This window comes from Piliocolobus tephrosceles, chromosome 1, assembly GCF_002776525.5.
Source record: "Piliocolobus tephrosceles isolate RC106 chromosome 1, ASM277652v3, whole genome shotgun sequence".
In the NCBI taxonomy this organism is placed as follows: Eukaryota; Metazoa; Chordata; class Mammalia; order Primates; family Cercopithecidae; genus Piliocolobus; species Piliocolobus tephrosceles.
In genome coordinates, this window is record NC_045434.1 from 118444143 (window position 1) to 118464108 (window position 19966).

At 32.4% G+C, this 19966-nt stretch overlaps 1 protein-coding gene across 1 annotated transcript in view; it reads left to right on the forward strand.

Moving 5' to 3' along the window:
• The window catches only part of COL11A1 (collagen type XI alpha 1 chain), a 223445-nt gene that overhangs the window by 112826 nt on the left and 90653 nt on the right, over positions 1-19966 (forward strand). The window contains exons 29-36 of the mRNA XM_023190917.2: positions 2147-2200; positions 3978-4085; positions 7123-7176; positions 11875-11928; positions 12219-12263; positions 12410-12463; positions 12571-12615; positions 16434-16487. Of these exons, the coding sequence (XP_023046685.1) occupies positions 2147-2200; positions 3978-4085; positions 7123-7176; positions 11875-11928; positions 12219-12263; positions 12410-12463; positions 12571-12615; positions 16434-16487 (468 nt within the window). The remainder of the gene's footprint in view (positions 1-2146; positions 2201-3977; positions 4086-7122; positions 7177-11874; positions 11929-12218; positions 12264-12409; positions 12464-12570; positions 12616-16433; positions 16488-19966) is intronic.

The window sequence follows — 19966 nt, forward strand, 5'->3', positions numbered from 1 at the left end:
TGGTATTTTCTGGACTTTAATATACCTTGCTGAACTCACACTGAGGCATTTAGTAAATGTTTCTTGAACACTGTGGTTACTGAAGGTCCAAAACATGTTTGGCACTGGAGACTCACAGGTTAATTTGGCAGGATTCTTGTGTTCGGCGATTTGGTAGAAGGAAAGCAACCTATGATCTAGAAAATGCAGGATGGCATATTGATGGGATAATAATTATTCAGTGAAGGCCACGAGATGGAGAGGTTAATTTTAGGAGAAATTCAAGACAAAAGACTGACGAGGTAAAGAAGGGCTAGATCATGTGGTGAAGGGAGGTGCCTTATATTGATTACTAGGAATTTGATATCACTAGGATATTTTAAAGTAAAAATTGATGTGACCAATTCTGTATTTTAAGGAGGTCATTTTGGCAGTAAGATGTGGAGATATTTGTGCCGACCCTTCCTAGATTTGTTTTCATACACAGCCCAAAATGTTCTTTTCTGAAATTCTCAAATCAAATCCATTTCTACCAACTGAAATACCAACCCCTCCATCACACCTTCCCTATTAACCTCCTGCCTCACCACCCCCTCCACCAGCACCATACATCATTGTCATTATCATCATTTTGGCGTTCTTCTCTGGACACCCTTTCTACTTCATTTGTACCAAAATGACTGCAAATGTCCCACTTTCAGTTTTGTTTGTTTGTTTGTTTTGTTTTTGAGATGGAATCTCCCTCTGTTGCCAAGCCGGGAGTACAGCAGAGTGATCTCAATTCACTGCAACCTCCACCTCCTAGGTTCAAGCAATTCTCCTGCCTCAGCCTCCCGGGCAGCTGGGATAGCAGGCACCCACCACCATGCCCGGCTAATTTTTCTGTATTTAGTAGAGACAGGCTTTCACCATGTTGGTCAGGCTGATCTCAAACTCCTTACCTCAGATGATCCACCCACCTTAGCCTCCCAATACCTGGGAATACAGGTGTGAGCCACTGCTCCTGGCTCACTTTTAGATTTTACTGGTAAAACAAATACCTCAAAATACTCCACAGCACTTCGAATGAGTAATTGCTCGATTAATTTTATTGAATACATGAATGATTATTTCTTAGTATTTTTTTTTTCTTGAACTTAAGAGATAATAAGGTTGTTTATGCAACTTACTTAAAAATCCAGGTTTCAATAAGAATGATAGAAAATATTTCCATAGCCCAAATTGCTCCTCTCTTCATTAAGTGACTCCGTTTTCAGCATTGTTGCTCTGTGTGTTTAGTGCTACAATGAGCAATTCTACCTGCAAAAGATATTATTAATTTCTATTTTATATAATCAATCTTACCTGAAAGAAGATTGTAAGATACAGAACACATTGAGCTAGAAGGCATTTATCTAATGGACATGATAAAAAATACACGATATAAAATTTATAGGCATAAATTAATAAATTAAGGGAAAATTATTTTATCAATTTTGTTACTCCAGAGCTCTTGTAATACAAAGTTAAAATGATAATTGTTTCCTTTTGTTGTTGTTATTGTAGTTGTTGTTGTTGGGAGAAGTTCTTGCTCTGTCACCAGGCTTGAGTGCGGTAGCACGATCATGGCCCACTGCAGCCTTGACCTCCTGAACTCAAACAATCCTCCCACCTCAGCTTTTTTCGTGGCTGAGATTACAGTCATACACCCACACACCTGGTTCATTTTTTTAAATTATTATTATTATTTTTTTTTGTAGAGTTGGAGTTTTACCATGTGGCCCGGGCTGGCCTCAAACTCCTGCCTCAGTCTATTAAAGTGCAGGGATTACAGGTGTGAACCACCACACCTGGCTAAATATTTACTTTTTATTTGTTTAACTAGTATAGAATATATGTTTTTATGGGAGAATGGTTATTTCCCTCATAAAATAAGATTTAATGAACATATTTGTGAAAAATGTCCTAGCGTAATTTATAGCCAATAATTGTGAAAAAATGAGATGACAGTGGGGATCAGAATCTGTGGCTGGAGTTGGAAAAGGGAGGAGTAAGTTTCACAACTACCATTCACGTTTCTAAAAAATATTTTTTCCTCATTATCAGCACATACATTTTTATAGCACTATTTTAGGTTACTCCAAAGGACTGATTAAACTCCTATTTAATTCCTTTTATAATGTTTTAGGGTGAAGATGGTTTTCCAGGATTCAAAGGTGACATGGGTCTAAAAGGTGATAGAGTAAGTATAAAGAAAATGTGCACTAGTACATAAAATTTAATATATATATTTTTTTCTTTGCTTATCTTTAAATATAGTAAGCATATGATAAATAAAATGTTTGTAGTACCTAAGTCTTTAATCATTTAAGTGTTTATACTAAGATTTAGGGATTTTAACTTTTGTGGAGATAGTGTAGTATAAATTGTCTTTTAGATGCTATATTTCCGTAAGTTCCATAATAAACATGCACCTGCGCGCGCGCACACACACACACACACATGTTAGTATTGTTTATACATAGGACGTTAAAAAATTATGATCAAATTGCTAGAAGTAATTTGATAAGTTTGTTCTAAATTTTGTTCATATATAATGAGCTATGCTGCCTGGAAAGTATATGTGTGCAACTTTCATGAATTTTCATTATATGGTGGTGTTCAATTTTTGAATGTAAAAATAGTAGGTTTTTCTAGTAATACATTATAGAAAACAAACAGAAATATTAGTTATCTAATGCAAATTAAATGCTTTATTGGGAAGATTTATTTTTAATTAATATGCTAGTACCTGATACATCTGAACAAAGAAGCATTCTATAGAAAATGTTTGTTTCCCTGAAATTCAAATGAAGTCTCCATGTAGGATTGGGGCAATAACATCCATATACAAGTTCTTAAACATTAAAGATAAAAGCCAAGTACAAAATAGAGGTATTTTTCTTGTGTTCCAAACAGTAATTTCCAAAGCTACTGTCCAATCTTTATTACTATTTTTTTCCCTCTCTCTCTGCAACACAGATGCATTAAAAGCAATTTAGTGTCATATATAGTAGGATTAGACTTTTGTAGATTTTCAAACGTCAGACTATATTCAGTTTATTAAACATGAAATGACTGATGAAGTCACTTTCAAGCCTGTTTGTCATGAACAAAAACATTAGTAAACACACCAAAGTTGAAAACTCTTGCAATAGACTGTAATTTATGACTTTCAATCTCCAAATGTATTTTTGTAACTGCCTGATGGGTTTATCTTGCCTGCTGCCCAGATAGAGCCTATTTATCAACACAGGGGAATTGCAATAGAGAAAGAATTTGACTCTTTCTCTACACAAAGAGTTGGCTGAATAGGAGACAAGAATTTTATTATTACTCAAATTAGCCTCCACAAAAATTTGGAGGATAGGGTTTTTTCAAGATAGTTTGGTGGGCAGGAGGCTAGGAAATGAGAACTGCTGCTGGTTGAGGATGCAATCATAGGGGGATGGAAAAATCGTCCTTGTGTTCTGATTCAGCTTCTGGCTGGGGACCACAGGGCCGGTTAAGTCAGGAATCATTGGTCTGGGTGGAGTCAGCTGGTTGTCAGAAATGCAGAAGTCTGATAAGACACCTCAATAGGCCAAACTTACGTTCTACATAGTGACGTTATTTACAGGAGTAATTAGGGAAATTATAAAAATTGTAACTTTCAGAACAATGGCTGGTAATTCTTTACTATGCCTACATTTTAGTGAAGTCCACACCCCTCTCATAATTCTAACCTTGTGGCTTTGTATTAGTGTTTATAAAGACAGATTTGTTTGGGGAAGAACTATCATCACTTGAACTATAAAGTACATTTCTCCCAATGTTATCTTGCCCCACGCCCTGTTATGATCAAGGGCAGTTTGAAGGTAAAAGGCAAGATGGAGTTTGTTAAATCAGATCTCTTTCACTGTCATAATTTTTGCACTGTTATAATTTTTGTAAAGAAGTTTCATTTTCATTCATAAGAATGTTGTTATTCTGTGCCTCAGGGAGAAGTTGGTCAGATTGGCCCAAGAGGGGAAGATGGCCCTGAAGGCCCGAAAGGTCGAGCAGGCCCAACCGGAGACCCAGGTCCTTCAGGTCAAGCAGGAGAAAAGGTTGGTAAATGACTTTAAATTCACCGGTACACTTGCAAATGATGTTTCACTATCATTTTAAATTCTTTCAATAACTAGTGTCAGAAATTGAGTTCTTAATACATTAAAGATAAAATTTTTCATTATCATTTTAAATTTGCAACCATTACATTTACATTTCAATGTAATATTAGGCAACATTAAAATTTGCTTTCATAAAGTATTTCGTGATATGGTAAATTTTCTGTAATGTACTGTGAAGTTAGATTTTTAAAAAAAGCAAGAAATGTCTATGACAAGTGTTATCACATTATGTACAGTAAAGCAAAATATAAATAATCTCTTATGGATAGAATTCAGATGATTCCTTTTCTTTCTCATATATATATATATATATATATTATACATGTATGTGTGTGTATATATATGTCTATATTAAATACAGAATTCTATTAAATTCCTATTAAATACTCCTAAGAGGTATGATTATGAGATAGACATTTCTTTTGTTACTCTTCCTTATTTTCTAGTCCTCTATGCCCTCCTTGGCCATGTAGAATCAGCTACTCTTAGAGTTCTTCCACATTAGATGTTGAGAATTAAAGGATGCACGATTAAAGGATGAAATAATCAGTGAAAAAGGATCTACTTATGGTTTTGTACCAAGTAGAATCATCTTTTATTTTTTCTACGTAAACATGCATTTCACATAATAAGTCTATTAAAAAACACTGGTATTCAGGCCCAACTTCAGGGGATTTTAATTTTAATCTGGGCTTGACACAAGTATCAATATGTTTTAAAACATCCCCAGATAATTCTAATATTCATTGTTTTGAGAGACACTGGGCATTATGTGTTGTGTCAAAAGTATTTGCAACCATTACATTCATATTGCAATATGATATTAGCAACATTGAAATTTGACTTCATGGAGGATTTAGTGACATGGCAAATTTTTGATAATGTATGAAGCTAAATAAAAAAATGAGAACAGCCTATGACAAATGTTATTGCATTATATATACTAAAGCAGAATATCAATAATCTCTTGCTGGCATAATTCAAATGGTTCCTTTTCTATATGTATATGTCTATATTTTCTACAACAAACATGCCATAAACTTCATGCTATTTAAGAAAATTACAAATGACAGTCCCAACCATTGTATCTCGGAAAGAAAATATATGATATAGGTATTATACAGAGAGTAAGAATAAACAAATAAAAAGAAAATTCCTCATGTCCTTGTGAATTATCTAATGTGACAGTTCTTATAAGGTTTTATACTTTGAAACTTCTACAGTTTCACACTTTGAAAAAACATTGCTAATTGTAAATTAACGAACACTGTTATAGTGATTTGGCAGCAGAAGTAAAAGATTAGGGGAAAACAAGGCCCTTTGAGATGTTTAAACCTTTTCATTTAAAATGCCCAACGCCAGCGGTTAAAAGGGTATCCTGGTACCTTCCTGTCTTCTTAGCCTCTATCATGTGTAAACAGTCACACAATCTATTGTGATAAATCAGGAGCTTAACTTACCTCACAGTTCTTTTCTTTTGTAACATTTCATTAGTATTTGTTAGTTTACTGAAGTTGCCTATCATCCTATTGAAAATGCAAACTTTCTGCCAGAATTTATTTTAAAATGACTCTAAAATGAATTAGAGTATATCCATACATTCTAATGTGGTAATTAACAAAGAAAACACATAGCTTGTGATCAGAATTAGATAAGTTTACTTAACTTGAAATTGATGGTATAAAACAAACTGTGATAGTGTATCCAAGGTGACATCATTGTAAGTATACTTCTTAGGGTTAGTTTGCATATTTTCCATCTAAAGACTACTTATCTATGCAATGCTGATCATGACGTGGACAGCTCTTTAGTTCAATCTGTAACAAGGTCATTAACCATACTTTTAATTTTTTACCTTGTTTCATCTAGTAAAATACTTATTTTTATTTAGAAACTTCTGTTCATCTTTTATCAATGCACATACAAATTTGAACTTGTGTTTATTTTCCATTTTTAGTTGTTCAATGTACATTGAAAATGATACATTATGCTTTCTAATGTTTAAGACAGTAGTAAATAATATTTTATAAATGAAGTATGCTTTTATAAGTATCTTATTAAGGAAATGGATGCATGGTAAAATTCCACATACATATTTTATTCAATTCATTTATTTTTATCCTTCTACCTGTTTTTTTTTTTTAAATTAATGCTTTGTTCAGAGAGAAATTTTAGGGAAGTAAATTGTTTAGGATAATATTTTAAGCCATCTGGTGTTTGTTACACATTGTTGGACTTCATTATAACTTAAATTTTGTTTTAGCACTTTCAGATTGAAAGGCAACCTCATTGCACTGGAATAAAATAGTATATTCGATTATCTGCTTGGAGGAATAAACACTCCACAAAAACCATCATTATTAGCTAAAGCTCTCAACACATATTATATTTATTAGTCCGGATATTTCAACATGTTAGAGTGAAAGAAGAAATTTGGCTTAAAATTTAATTCTGAATGTCTTTGCATATCTAGGTTTACTTACTCATTGAGAAAAGTTAAGTAACTCATGATCCCTTGTTTTATATTTAGACTGGGATAAATGAAATAACTTTATCAAAAAGATTTACTCTAGTTGGAGTGATAAAATCTAAATATTGTGCCAGTTACATCAACTAATTTAAAATAGTATTCAATGTTGAAAAAGCTTAGGACTATTTTTAACCATGCTTTACAATTCATAAAGAAGTGTAGAGTACTCTAAAACCTCAGGATTTATGTACCTAAAGAAGGCACTATCACTTATATAATAAAGGTTAAGTTAGAAAACATTATAACATTAGAAATATGTTCAAAGCAAGAATTTTCTTATTCACATGAAGAAACTTAATGAAGGTAAATAATGATAAAAACCTGCAAATCTTCCTTTTGAGTGTACAATATGTGATTCTAATATTTAGAAAAAATACTGAAATCATTATGTAAACTTAATTTAACTTAAAATATTACTTTGATCATTATATATTTTAACTATAGGGAAAACTTGGAGTTCCAGGATTACCAGGATATCCCGGAAGACAAGGTCCAAAGGTAAAACAACTTGATATTTATAGTTTATTAACATTTTGTGAAGACAATATTAATCACATATGGTTACCTTACAGTTTGTAACACCTCTATATTATGATGAGTACTTAAAAATAACTTCACAAGGAAAATCATAGAGCATGTGGACACCTGGAGTGCAGGGAGCTCAAAGAACTTAAGTGATTATGGATTGCAGTATTTTAGGAGAAGGAGTCATGAAACAAAGGCATAAACGGTACTTCTTTGTAATTGGAACAAGAACTATCCTAATATATCTGGAAGTTTTAACATGGATGACATTTGATGGATAATAGCTTTTGATTTCCTTTCTACTATCCTAAGGGTTTATATTACCACTTGATTTTCTTTTTTTTAATTAATACACCTTTCATACTGTCTGTTACCCTCATTTCCATGAGTATTTTTTTCCAGCGTTGCTGTAAGAAATCCCCACAAACTTATTAACTTAAAACAACAGAAATTCACTGTCTCACAGTTTCGGAGGCCAGAAGTATGAAACCATGTTGTCGCAGGGCTATACTGCCTCCAGAGTTTCTAGTAAAAAATCTGTCCTTGCATCTTCCAGCTTCTGGTGGCCCCAGACATTCCTTGGCTTGTGGCTTCACGACCCCAATCTCTGTTCACTTCTTTATCTGGCCTTTTTTCTGTGTATCTTCTTCTCTTCTGTCTCTTATAAGGACACTTGCCATTGGATTTAGGGACCACCTAGGCAATCCAGGAGGATCTCATTTCCTTAATTTAATAGCATTTGGCAAGACATTTTTTTTCTAAGTAAGGTAACATTGACAGGTTCCATAGATTTGGATATGTATATAACTTTTGAGGAGCCACCACTCATTTCGCTGTATCACTTAAATCTCATTTGTGGCTATTTGAAATATAATTTTAAGTATAAAAATATGGTTTTAAAAATGCATATTTACCTCAGTGTACTAATTTTTCTCAAACCTACCATAAAACTTTGTTAAGGAGGCACTTGATGAATTGAGTAGTTAAATTAATCTTAAGTGAATTAATATATAAATGTTGATTATTAATAACAGAGTGGTTATGATACGGGGGGTAGTTTTATTTATATCATTGTTTTAATTATATGTACATGAGATTATATCAATCTATCAGTTTATTGAGTTTGACCCATTTAGGCATAACAGACATAATAGGTATGGCAAATCCTGCTTCTGTAACATTCTTAAACATGTATCTATTCATAAGTTTCACATATAATTATGGGAGACAAAAACGCCCTTCTCCCTGAGTATATAAACCACATGCTCTTGTGTTCCCTCATTGCCACGTGATAATTCTCTTTTAGACTTGCTGTACAGCTTTTTCTTACAATTTTTTTTCATTATGTTTCAAAACAAACCCTTCCTTCCTTGAGTAGCAGGGGATAAATATAATGCCTTTGAACCCTTCTAAAATAAGATTTATTCCATCTGTGATTTAAAAATAATATGGGCATATTTAAATATTTTCTGGATGTACTCGACACTGATTAATACTTTTTATCATTTAAATATTGTCTCTAACATACTGCTCTGTCTTTCAGTTAGCTTCCTTTCAATGTCAAGCATTTTCACAAATATTATGAGTAAGAAAAGCCATTCACTGTATAATCGAGGACCTCAAGCTATCCTTACATCACTTCATGCATTCTAGATCTATTTATTAAGTTAAATTGCGATTGTTTTGTTTTGATTTAAAAACATAGAAAACTGTCACAATATTACATGAATGAGTAGAATTTTATTTTATCAATTTATTTAAAATTCTGGTTTTTCCTAAGTTCTCTGATCAGTATTCTTTGAATTGTTTTTATTAACAAAATGCAACAGAATAAACATAAATGCTTCCTCCTAGAGGTATCTAACATCTTTTAATCCTTTTACTGAAATGTCTGGAATTTTGTTCTTTATTTCTTCATATTGCTTCTTTTCATAGCTCATTTATTAGTTCTATGATAAAAAAGCTTTTAAGTTTCTCTATTCTAAAATGAAAAACTAACTGGGACATCAAAGATGAAAGATAGCTTCACATTTTTTTCCTATGTGTAAGCTGATGAATTTTGAATAAATTTAAATTTTTATTTTACTAAAGTGAAATGCCATTACCAGTATCTTTCAAACAGATTAAGGACTGTAATTTGACATCATATTAATTTCTTAGTAGCTTTCAAGCAGATTAAGGACTGTAATTTGACATCATATTAATTTCTTAGTAGCAATATAAAACATAAAGGTATTAAAAAGATGTAGCACCACATGTGCTATGAGATGATAGCTGTTTCTAAAATAGCATCTATTTTAAGGTAGGATACTTTTATATGTCAGACAGCATTTTAAAAGTTTCACGTTTTTAGTTTCACATTTATTGACGAAGCCAATTTCACAATTAATACCTGACTTTATGGCCTTTGTGTGTTTCTGTATAAAAACAGGTAATATTTTTTCATAGAAATTATATATTTTGGTGATAATTCTGTATGTGGGAAACAAAAAATAACATTTCCATATATTCAACTGATTAATTGGTGGGTTGATCATTTTCTGTGTTTACAATCAATTTCCTAGAGTAGAAACTCTACGTAAGAAAATACATTGATGAAAAATAAAATCGGTGCATAATATCTGTTTGATTAAATGAAGTATCTATAAATATGCTTAGTTATCTCTTCTAGTTAGGACAGAACTGAATATTTGTCCCCACCCCATCAAAATTTCTATTTTCATACTGTATTATACTCATTTGTCCAATTCCTTCAATAGTCACATGGTAATACTGTGCTAGACGTAACTATCGGATTTTGTGTAGAGAAAGAAAGGAAATTTTTAAAGCTCTTCAAAATGTAACGTGCAGAGATTTTTTTCCCCAGTATGTGAATATTACACATCCTAACAATTGTTCTCAGGTTGATCACAAGTTAGCTATGTAGGCACGTATTGAAACATATAGGAAAACATGGTATAAAAAGCAGCTTAGCAGTGCATCCTTCTGGTTATTCTTTTGACTATCAGCTGCCATAGGGCATCACTTACAATTTTATTTACCTGCTTTAATAGCATGGTGTAGGAAATACAAATTGATAGCATCTTACCTTCCTGTTAAGTGTGAAATACTGACTACTTTCAAATTGGGAATAGGTCTAAATAGTTACCTCCTGTGAGTGGGTAATACTCTACACCTGGCTATTCTAACTGTACATGCCTGAGAATACAGCTTCAAGACTTACCAGATTTCATAGTTCATGTGACCCCAAGAGGTCGTTAAAAAATGCAGATTCCTAGACCTCACTGCCAGAGAGTCTGTTTCAGTTTCAGTAGATGTGGAGTGTGCCTTGGCAGTCCATATTTTTAGCAACTACTCTAGATTATTCTGATACAGAGGAGTCATGTATCACTTGGAGAAACATTATTTTTAGGAGTATTTCAATGCAAGTGAGTGGATTGAAAAAAGAAAGGAATGTATTCAAGTCTAAGAAGGCTTTGTTATATTTCCCTTAATATATGGGGAAGTTTCCAAATTTGATGTCTAGTATTCTAGCAGAGGCTAAACATTTTACGCATTATTGCACTTAATCCGTACAGTGGTTTAAACAGGAAAACCCTCCACTCATTCCTTTTCAGGGTCTCATAATTAACAAGTTGAGTAGCAAGGATGTGAACACTAATCTTCTCTATTTTATGATACAGTGATGAGGGAAGCTAATCACAATCATGATCAAATAAACAAACAGATACAAATTTAGGTATATGTACAAGATCATATGGGACATTTGGTTATTGGGGATTATATTGTATTCCATCTGTAAAATGTGGCCATTTGTAAATAAAATAGTGCTTTTATAAACTTATTACATTTTTAAATAATTATTATTTATTATGTATCATTATTATTTTTATATCAAGCATTCTTTCTTTTCAGTCCCACAAATTTCAAATTACCTGTAAGGTGTGTATTATTGCCCTCACTTTGCAGAAGAAAAATCTATACTTGATGAGCATAAGTAATGTACCAAACTTACTTAGCTGATGCTTTTAGCTGATACATAACTAACGTAAATCTCAAAATTATGTCCAGAATTCTAAAAAACAGAATTTCAATGCCTGGCTGTCTGAAATAGACTTTCAGCTAGGTGTAGTTGTGTTCAAACACCAAATAGAAAATGTGGAGGAAGGTTTTTAGTCTATGAATTGATCCAGTTTTAAAAGTGTAAAAATACTCAAATCAAAAGTGGCAACTATAGACATATGATAATATTAACTCAGGAAGAACATTTTCCAAAATTCCTATTTTGATATTTGACTATTCCTGTTTGTACAAATAGTATTTTTCTTTAGAGTTGAAGCAAATACAAAGAATTTTACACTGCAATACGTTTTCTATAAAATGTCCTATAATTACTATTTTATAACAAGAGATGAAATAATTCTTGATTAGTTCGTTTACTCAGAAGGTTAAAAACTAAAATGTTTTATCAATTTGTGCTTTCAATGCTTCCAGGATTTCAGATGTCATTGTAAGTTCATTTTTAATTACTTCGATGGTATCTTAAAATTTATATTTTTGATTTAAATATTAACATCTGTGTGAAAATCACTCTGTTCCAAAATAAATTACATCTTGTGACTGAAAACATTAATTGCCATGTTTGTTCATTATTTAATTTTATTACTCTAGGGTTCCACTGGATTCCCTGGGTTTCCAGGTGCCAATGGAGAGAAAGGTGCACGGGTATGATATATAAATATAATGTTTTGAACTGTGTGTATAAATGTTCTTAGCTGGACATAGTGGTGTGTGCCTGTATTCCCAGATATTTGTAAGGCTCAGGTAGAGGATTGCTTGAATCCAGGAGTTCCAGGCCAACCTGGGCAACATAGCAAGTCTGTCTCTGAATGAATGAATGAATAAATGCATGCATGCATGCATGAATGATGTTCTTGCATGACTACTCAGTCTCAGCACCAGAGTCATAATTTACTGTGATATACTGCATATTGAAATTGAACTGTCTTTGCTAGGGAGTAGCTGGCAAACCAGGCCCTCGGGGTCAGCGCGGTCCAACGGTAGGTGCCTTGATTTAAAATGATGTACATTTTTCATATTGAATTTAGTGTTTCAAGATAATTTATTTTTCAAAAATAAAAATTGATTTAGTGCCTTTGGATTTGCCTGGCACTAGTTCGGGTTCATCTTTTGTTCTCATCTGCAGGGTCCTCGAGGTTCAAGAGGTGCAAGAGGTCCCACTGGGAAACCCGGGCCAAAGGTAGCACCTGCACTTTTTCTGTTTGGATGTTACTGCCGGTGATTTTTCCAGGCAGATGCTATGAGAAGGAATTCAAACTGATTTTTCTTTTCTTTTCTTGGTGCCAGGGCACTTCAGGTGGTGATGGCCCTCCTGGCCCTCCAGGTGAAAGAGTACGTATGATACAGCCATATAATATAAAATGAAAATTAGTATTTCTGCAAGTATTTAGATTTCAGAGAAAAGATGTATGTCTGCTAATACATGTGCAAGTTTATCCACACAATCTAGTCTGAATTTAAAAATGCTTATCTTTTAATTTATTCCTCTTCACCAATAAAAAAGCTTAATCAATATGTTCTACTAATTTTGTTATAGAAATGAGAAAAATGTGTGTAACTGGACTAAGATATCACTCTTATAGTCAAGACAAAAATACATATTTTTTAAATTTTAAATACTCTTAATAACATATTTGCCTTCTTCTCCACTCAGCTTGCTTTCCATACTGATACTCATTTTGTTCACAGAGCTGACAGCAATATTATGCGGGTAAAAAAACAAGCTACTAGTAGCCATTAAGTCAGAATCAATATACATTCAACTCAAGATAAAACATCTATTCCAGTAAATAGAAAAACTGTTTGGTAAATTGATTTTTAATTGATATAAGATGTAGCCAAATCATATGAACAAGCATGTCCTTTGTTTGGATTTTTTGGCAAAATATAGCATTTTTGTAGCCAGATTTTTAAAAAAGCTATCCTCGTAATATAAGTTTAAATATTAGAATCTGTATTCTTTTAAAAAATTAGAATCATTTCTTCATATTCTATAATAATTTTCAGTAGTATGGAGTCAGGTTCATATATTTTTGTATATTATTATTTGAAATGTATAATAGGCGTTTTACAAGAGACAGAAACACCTTGCAATGCGTAACCTAAAACTGAAAATGAATAATTTTTATTTGAGTAGGAGCAATGAGCAAAACTTGAGTTTGTATTCGTGACGAAAATGGGAGTAGATAACACACAAGAATAAACATTTAATTAGAGTTGTGTTAAGTATTTGGCTCATATTTAATTAACTTTCCACTAAATGTTTCTCACTCTTGATGAACTGTTCCCAAATTAAGTCTATCCTGTAATTTTTGAGCTCATAAATAATACACTCATTTGAAGTATTTTATGGTCAAAGTCATTTTAATAAGATACATTTAAATTATTTAAAATGACTAAATAATTAAATGGAGTAGAATAATTTGACAAAAAATAGCACAACTGTGAGTTTTGTTTTTAGAGCACCACTGATTCTCTCATGCATTTGGTTTTGTCTTCCAAAATGTTGTGATCAACAATATTTCCTTACAAGTGAATATGCTTTTGCTGATACTGCATTTTAATTTGAAAAACAACAATACTGTCATCCAACAGTACAATTACTTTTAAAATCATTTTGAGAGTAAGAAAAGTACCTCTTGAGAATTTTTGTTTTGTTTTGCTGTTTTAGTAATCTAGGTGAATTTATTTTCAATAAACATTCGTATATGTTTTCAGTATCTATACAGGAAGAACATATTTCCTATGTTCCTTGTAGTTAATGAGACATCTCACCCCAAATATGCCTTCATTTTCTGCCAAGAATTTTTAATTATCTTGAACTATTTAGTTCATGTCTTAAGCACACAGTTGAAACATAGCAAAGGCAATGCCATAAAATATTTTCTTCAAAATATATGAGTTGGGGAAAGTTCAGGGAATTAATTCTGTAGTACTATTGGATTAGAAAATGAAATACCTATTTTTGCCCATTTCAAAGGACTCTCTAATTATCATTATATTTAATGATATAGTTGTATATGGCATGCATATATATATATATATGTATACATAAACTTTTATTAAGATATTCTACAAATGAAATGTAATCCAGCATAATCATAATTTGCAGATCATGTATGCTGGTTATTAAAGGTTAAATATAGCCTTTAGTTAGGTGCAAGGTTACCAAATTAAGTGAAAACAAAACAAAAATGGAACAACAGAAGCAAGACAACTAGATAAATTTGAATTGTATATAAAGAATAAGTCGTTTTTGTCATAACTATGTCTCTTGTGATATTTAGGATATGTTAAAAATTATTCATTATTTATTTAAAGCTCAAATTTAGACACTTTTTATCTGGTGATCTGGTTTCAACACCATCTGTACACTGAGTCCTTATGGATTTTTTTAAAATCCCACCTGGAAACTATTTTGATTATTACACAAAGAATATGCCAGCCAGGTGCGGTGGCTCACACCTGTAATCCCAGCACTTTGGGAGGCTGAGGCGGGTGGATCACCTGAGGTCAGGAGTTTGAGACCAACCTGGACAACATGGGGAAACTGTCTCTATTAAAAATACAAAAATTAGCCGGGCATGGTGGTGGGTGCCTGTAATCCCAGTTTCTCTGGAGGCTGAGGCAGGAGAATTGCTTGATCCCAGGAGGCGGAGGTTGCAGTACCACTGCACTTCAGCCTGGGCGACAGAGCAAGATTTCATCTCAAAAAACAACAAAAAAAGAACATGCCAATGCTTGCTGTGAAATTTTATGAAGACTCAATTTTTCATTTTTATTTTAAGTAATGGTTTTTGAAATGTTTCTTTCTTAAGATAATTTAAATTCAAATTGCATTTGAAAGGCAGCAAAATTTTAGAAAGCAAAAACATGACATTTTAAGAAATCAGGAAAATAGAATGTGCTATGTAACCAAAAGAATGCTGTTTTTAAAAATTTGTACTTAAAATGAGTTTTTAGGAATCGTCATTTCATAGTTTAATAAGAGCTTAAAATTTCATAAGTTCCTAAAATTTGCCCAGTAGTTTTGGTAGTTTCATGTGACATCTATTTTTGTTAACTTTATATATAACTTTGAAGATACTTTTTTAATATCAGATGCTGGTAATAGTAAAAACGTGTGATGATTTCTGAGCTAACATTGGTTATGAATGGTAATGAGATTTTTCTTGGAAAGCCTAGATTGATAAATAGAAAGAGAAAATTCTGTTGAAGATCAACTTCAGTAAACTATTTTTGATTAGAAAAATACATAAATCCTACCCTAAATGTATTACTTAACACATTTTATTTATGTTATCTTTCATAAATCTTCTTAAATAAATAACTATTATGTTCTGGTCATATGGAGGATTATCTCTTACCAATTACTTTTTTTTTTTTTTTTTGCCAACAATGGAGTCACTCTGATGGGACTTACTTTATGCACTTTAAAAATAGGTAACTTTGAGATGAATAATATAATTAATTAAAAATCAAGCCAAGAATGATATTATAATTTTTTATTTGAACTGAACGTTAATAACTACACAATAAAGTTATTTTAACCTTATCTACAAAAGAAATTTATACATGAGTAAAAAGTATATTGACATCATCCAAAATAAATATATTTTAGATATGGAGAATAGTTAATGGCATCTTCTGTGGTCTTTTTGAGATAGTCACATACTTTCTCTCTTAGTGTTAGAATATATGGCTAGATACAGAATAGGGATGGATGGAATAAGTTATAAAACAGTTTTTTTTTTTTTTTTTTTTTTTTAAGAGGGGCTGTGGAATTGAATCGAATCAAAATATCTTCCTTCTATGAATGTTTCTAGCCAATGTTAAAAGTAAAGACGCTGCAAAACTTCTCAATATTTATACGTTCTATTCACTTTTAATTCATATGAATTCTAAATATTTACAGTGTTCCTGAGGTAACATTGATGTGATGTGTAGTTTTGAGTAGAAATAGTGTGAAAAATTATCCATTTTACTTTTAGATTAGTAATTACTATCATGTTGTATTACCATAGTTCTGTCACTGTGATGAAGAAGCTGTACAGTACATTGTATTTTATCAATATAAATAAACCTCAAAGTATAAAGATGCATCTTCTAAGGCATATTGTTAACTTCTCCCCACTGCTTTTTATTTCCAGGGTCCTCAAGGACCTCAGGGTCCAGTTGGATTCCCTGGACCGAAAGGCCCTCCTGTAAGTGTCAGAGCTTCTCTTTCTCCTTCTTTATTTGATATTTTTACATTTTTGAGAGTCACAGCTTACATTTTAAATATTGTTAGACAGGATATTGATAAAATCTCTAGAAAATTACAATTGATATCAAAGAAAGTAGACCTTTTTAATTTATGAAGGTCGTAGATTGTTTCTTAATATAATTTCAATATCTTTCATTAAGTATTTTTTGATAGTATACTGAAGACTAGAAAAACATGAATATCGTTCTCTCAGCTGCTCCTTTACTGCAATGGAAATAATTGATGACATTACAAATTGTTATCAACTCTTAAATATTTGGTATATTAGAATTTATCTTTATCTTCCATCATCAATATAAACTTCTTCAAATATCACTTCCTAAATCCCTCCAACATTCTGATATTACTTAAGTCATGCTAAAATTTATCATATTAGTATCATGTCTGTCGCTATAATCTATTCTTTTTAGAAAATGTAATGAGAATTCTCATTAAATCATATCCCTTTTATTAAATATGTTTAGAGCAACACTTGAATGTTCATCAGGCATCTTCATACAGTTAATTGAAATACTGTGTTTTCATATTTAAGTATTTGTGGGGACATAGAACATGCTGGGGTCTTTGTTGTTGTTTGTTTGTTTGATTGTTAGTTTGTTTTGCAACCTCATCAGTTTCTTTAAGACAGCCGGAATTGGCTTCTCTATCTGTCTAGGACAGTGGTTCTCAAATGTAGTCCCTGGCCCAGCCGCATCCACAGCTCTTGGGATATTGTTAGAAATGTTGTCTCACTGACCAAATCACAGTTCTGGAGATGGGCAGGGAAGGGCCCAGTCTATTTTTTAAAAATCCCTCTAGACAGTTCTGATGCATGTTAAAGTGTGTGAGCTACTGTACTAGTCCAGATGAACAATACTACCCACACTTTAATGTGCATACAAATCATATTGGTGAATTATTTATTTTGAAATAATTAAATGTCAAATATTAAGACAATCTTTAACTTTTTACAATAATTTTAGGCACTGTTTAAATTATTATTTTACCACTGAACAGTTTTGCATTATTACTGCAAATATGTTAGGAAAGTAGTGTTATCTGTATTACGATGTTATAGAAAGATCAATACATATGGCTAATATTAAATATAACGTATACCTCGATACTACCTGCATGTAATGCTTACCTACTATGTCAGTTTTGCTCCAAATGTAACATGAAGACTCTGCAAAGTTTCACAGAGAAATGAAAACAGTTTCAAAAGTCACTGTATGTATTTATTTATAAACAGTCTCATAATTATTTTTAAGCTGTGTGTTAGATTATTGTTTAGCAACATAAAGTTTAGTGATGTATATAACCTCAGTATTGTACCATTTGTGTTTGTATGCATTGTTGAGAACTGCTTGACTCATGTCATATTGTTTCATTGTCAAACAAACCCATTTGACTCATTTTTTCCTCAGACTTTTTCAGCCCATTTTCTTATGTATCTTTCAGCAAGTTTTGAGCCATTGATCGTGCACGTGTTTTGTCTCTAAGAGGTATCAGAAGCATAATAAATGCCTACACTTGAGAAGCATGCATTCTAGTAGGAGAGACAAGACAGGAGCATTGCTTTCACTAATAAACAAAATGATTTTTATACTATGTTCCTCTAACAAACGAGGTATTAGAGCATTAAATAAAAATACCTCATTTCTCTAGTATGCAGTTTTGTGCTGTTTGGGATAGAAATGGCTTCATCTGTTTTATATAGAAAGAAGAAACTGAGGTGGAGAGATAGAAAAACCTCTTCCTGTAAATTAATTGGTTCATCTCCTTCATCATATCAAGAAAAAATTATATATATATATATGATGTATATTCACACAGACATATATATGGATCTAAATATTCCCTTCAGATTCTGTTAGTCTCATACTCATATCAACATATTTTGGGAATATGCAGCCATCCATTAAAAAAATATTAACTTGAAATGATTAAGATTTATAGCATGACTAGTATGAGAAACATTCTATTTAGAATAGAAAAAGTCAAAACTCAGTGCCAATGAGAAGTGAGAAAACATCCTTAAACAATTACTTACAAGTTTTCACAGATTCCCTCGCCAAATCTGTTCCCTCTGTCCTGTACCAACTAGATCAAAGGGGAAGCCTATTTTGATGAAAAATTATTACTTTTACATAAATATAATGAAATTATTTGATAATTAGTCTGCTTATTTTATGGGTTAGTAGTTGGTGGCCATTATGGTTATTTAGGACTAATTGCTTGATATTGGAAGTACATACTTAAATCAAGAAATATGATAATGACATCAATTCTTTTTTTATTTTTTTATTTTTATTTTTATTTTTTGAGACAGAGTCTCGCTTTGTCACCTAGGCTGGAGTGCAGTGGCACGTCCTCAGCTCACTGCAAGCTCTGCCTCCTGGGTTCATGCCATTCTCCTGCTTCAGCCTCCTGAGTAACTGGGACTACAGGCACCCACCACCACGCCCGGCTGATTTTTTTTGTATTTTTAGTAGAGGCGAGACTTCACCATGTGAGCCAGGATGGTCTCGATCTCCTGACCTCGTGATCTGCCCACCTTGGCCTCCCAAAGTACTGGGATTACAGATGTGAGCCACCACGCCCGGCCAATAATGACACCAATTTTTATTGCAGTATATTAACACTACTCTCTCAGACTGTCTAGGAGAGCCATTAAATATTATGTTGCATTCTTCCCAGGATGTGATCACTTAGATCTAAGATTGCTATTTTTAAATATTATAATATTTTGCAATGAATGTGTTATTTATGTCAGCAAATAAGAGATATTTAATCTTATATTTACAGCTCTGTTAAAAAAAATTAAGTCTTGTATTAATGGCAAAGTATATCACTTAAGAAGCACTTTAGTATGGTGGAAAAAAAGCCAGGCATACTTGATATCCTTCAGCTGTCATACTCTCTGTAAAACTTTTATTATTACCCAGAATTGAAAGCAAGTTTATTGCCAAATGTGTCAAACCAGTGATAAGGCACAAAAGATTTTTGTTTGCTATTTTGTAAAACCAGACCTCAGTGAAGTCTGTTACCAATTAACTAACTGCTTATTTCTGTATGTCACCTCCAAACTGAGGGCAAAACTAAGTCTTAGCATTAGTATATACCTAGTGACTGATACAAGGGCATGTAATATATGTTTTTTAAAGAAGCTATGGTTAAATGACATCCGAGAATGTTTTGGACCTTTGGTTAACCACACCCCAGGTTTGTTTTTTGAAGAAGAGGATGGCAGTGGTAGCCCTGGAAAACCTGAGCAAGTCACCAAGCAAGTCATAATGTTGTGAAGTAGCTTAACGGTTTTTAATTAGAGTTGTGAATTTACAGGGCAACCAGGATGTCAGTACAGATGACTTAAGGGACAGAGATGGTTCTGGCACCGCCAAGAACCTTTCTCCTGAAGCAGCTTGCCAACCCGGA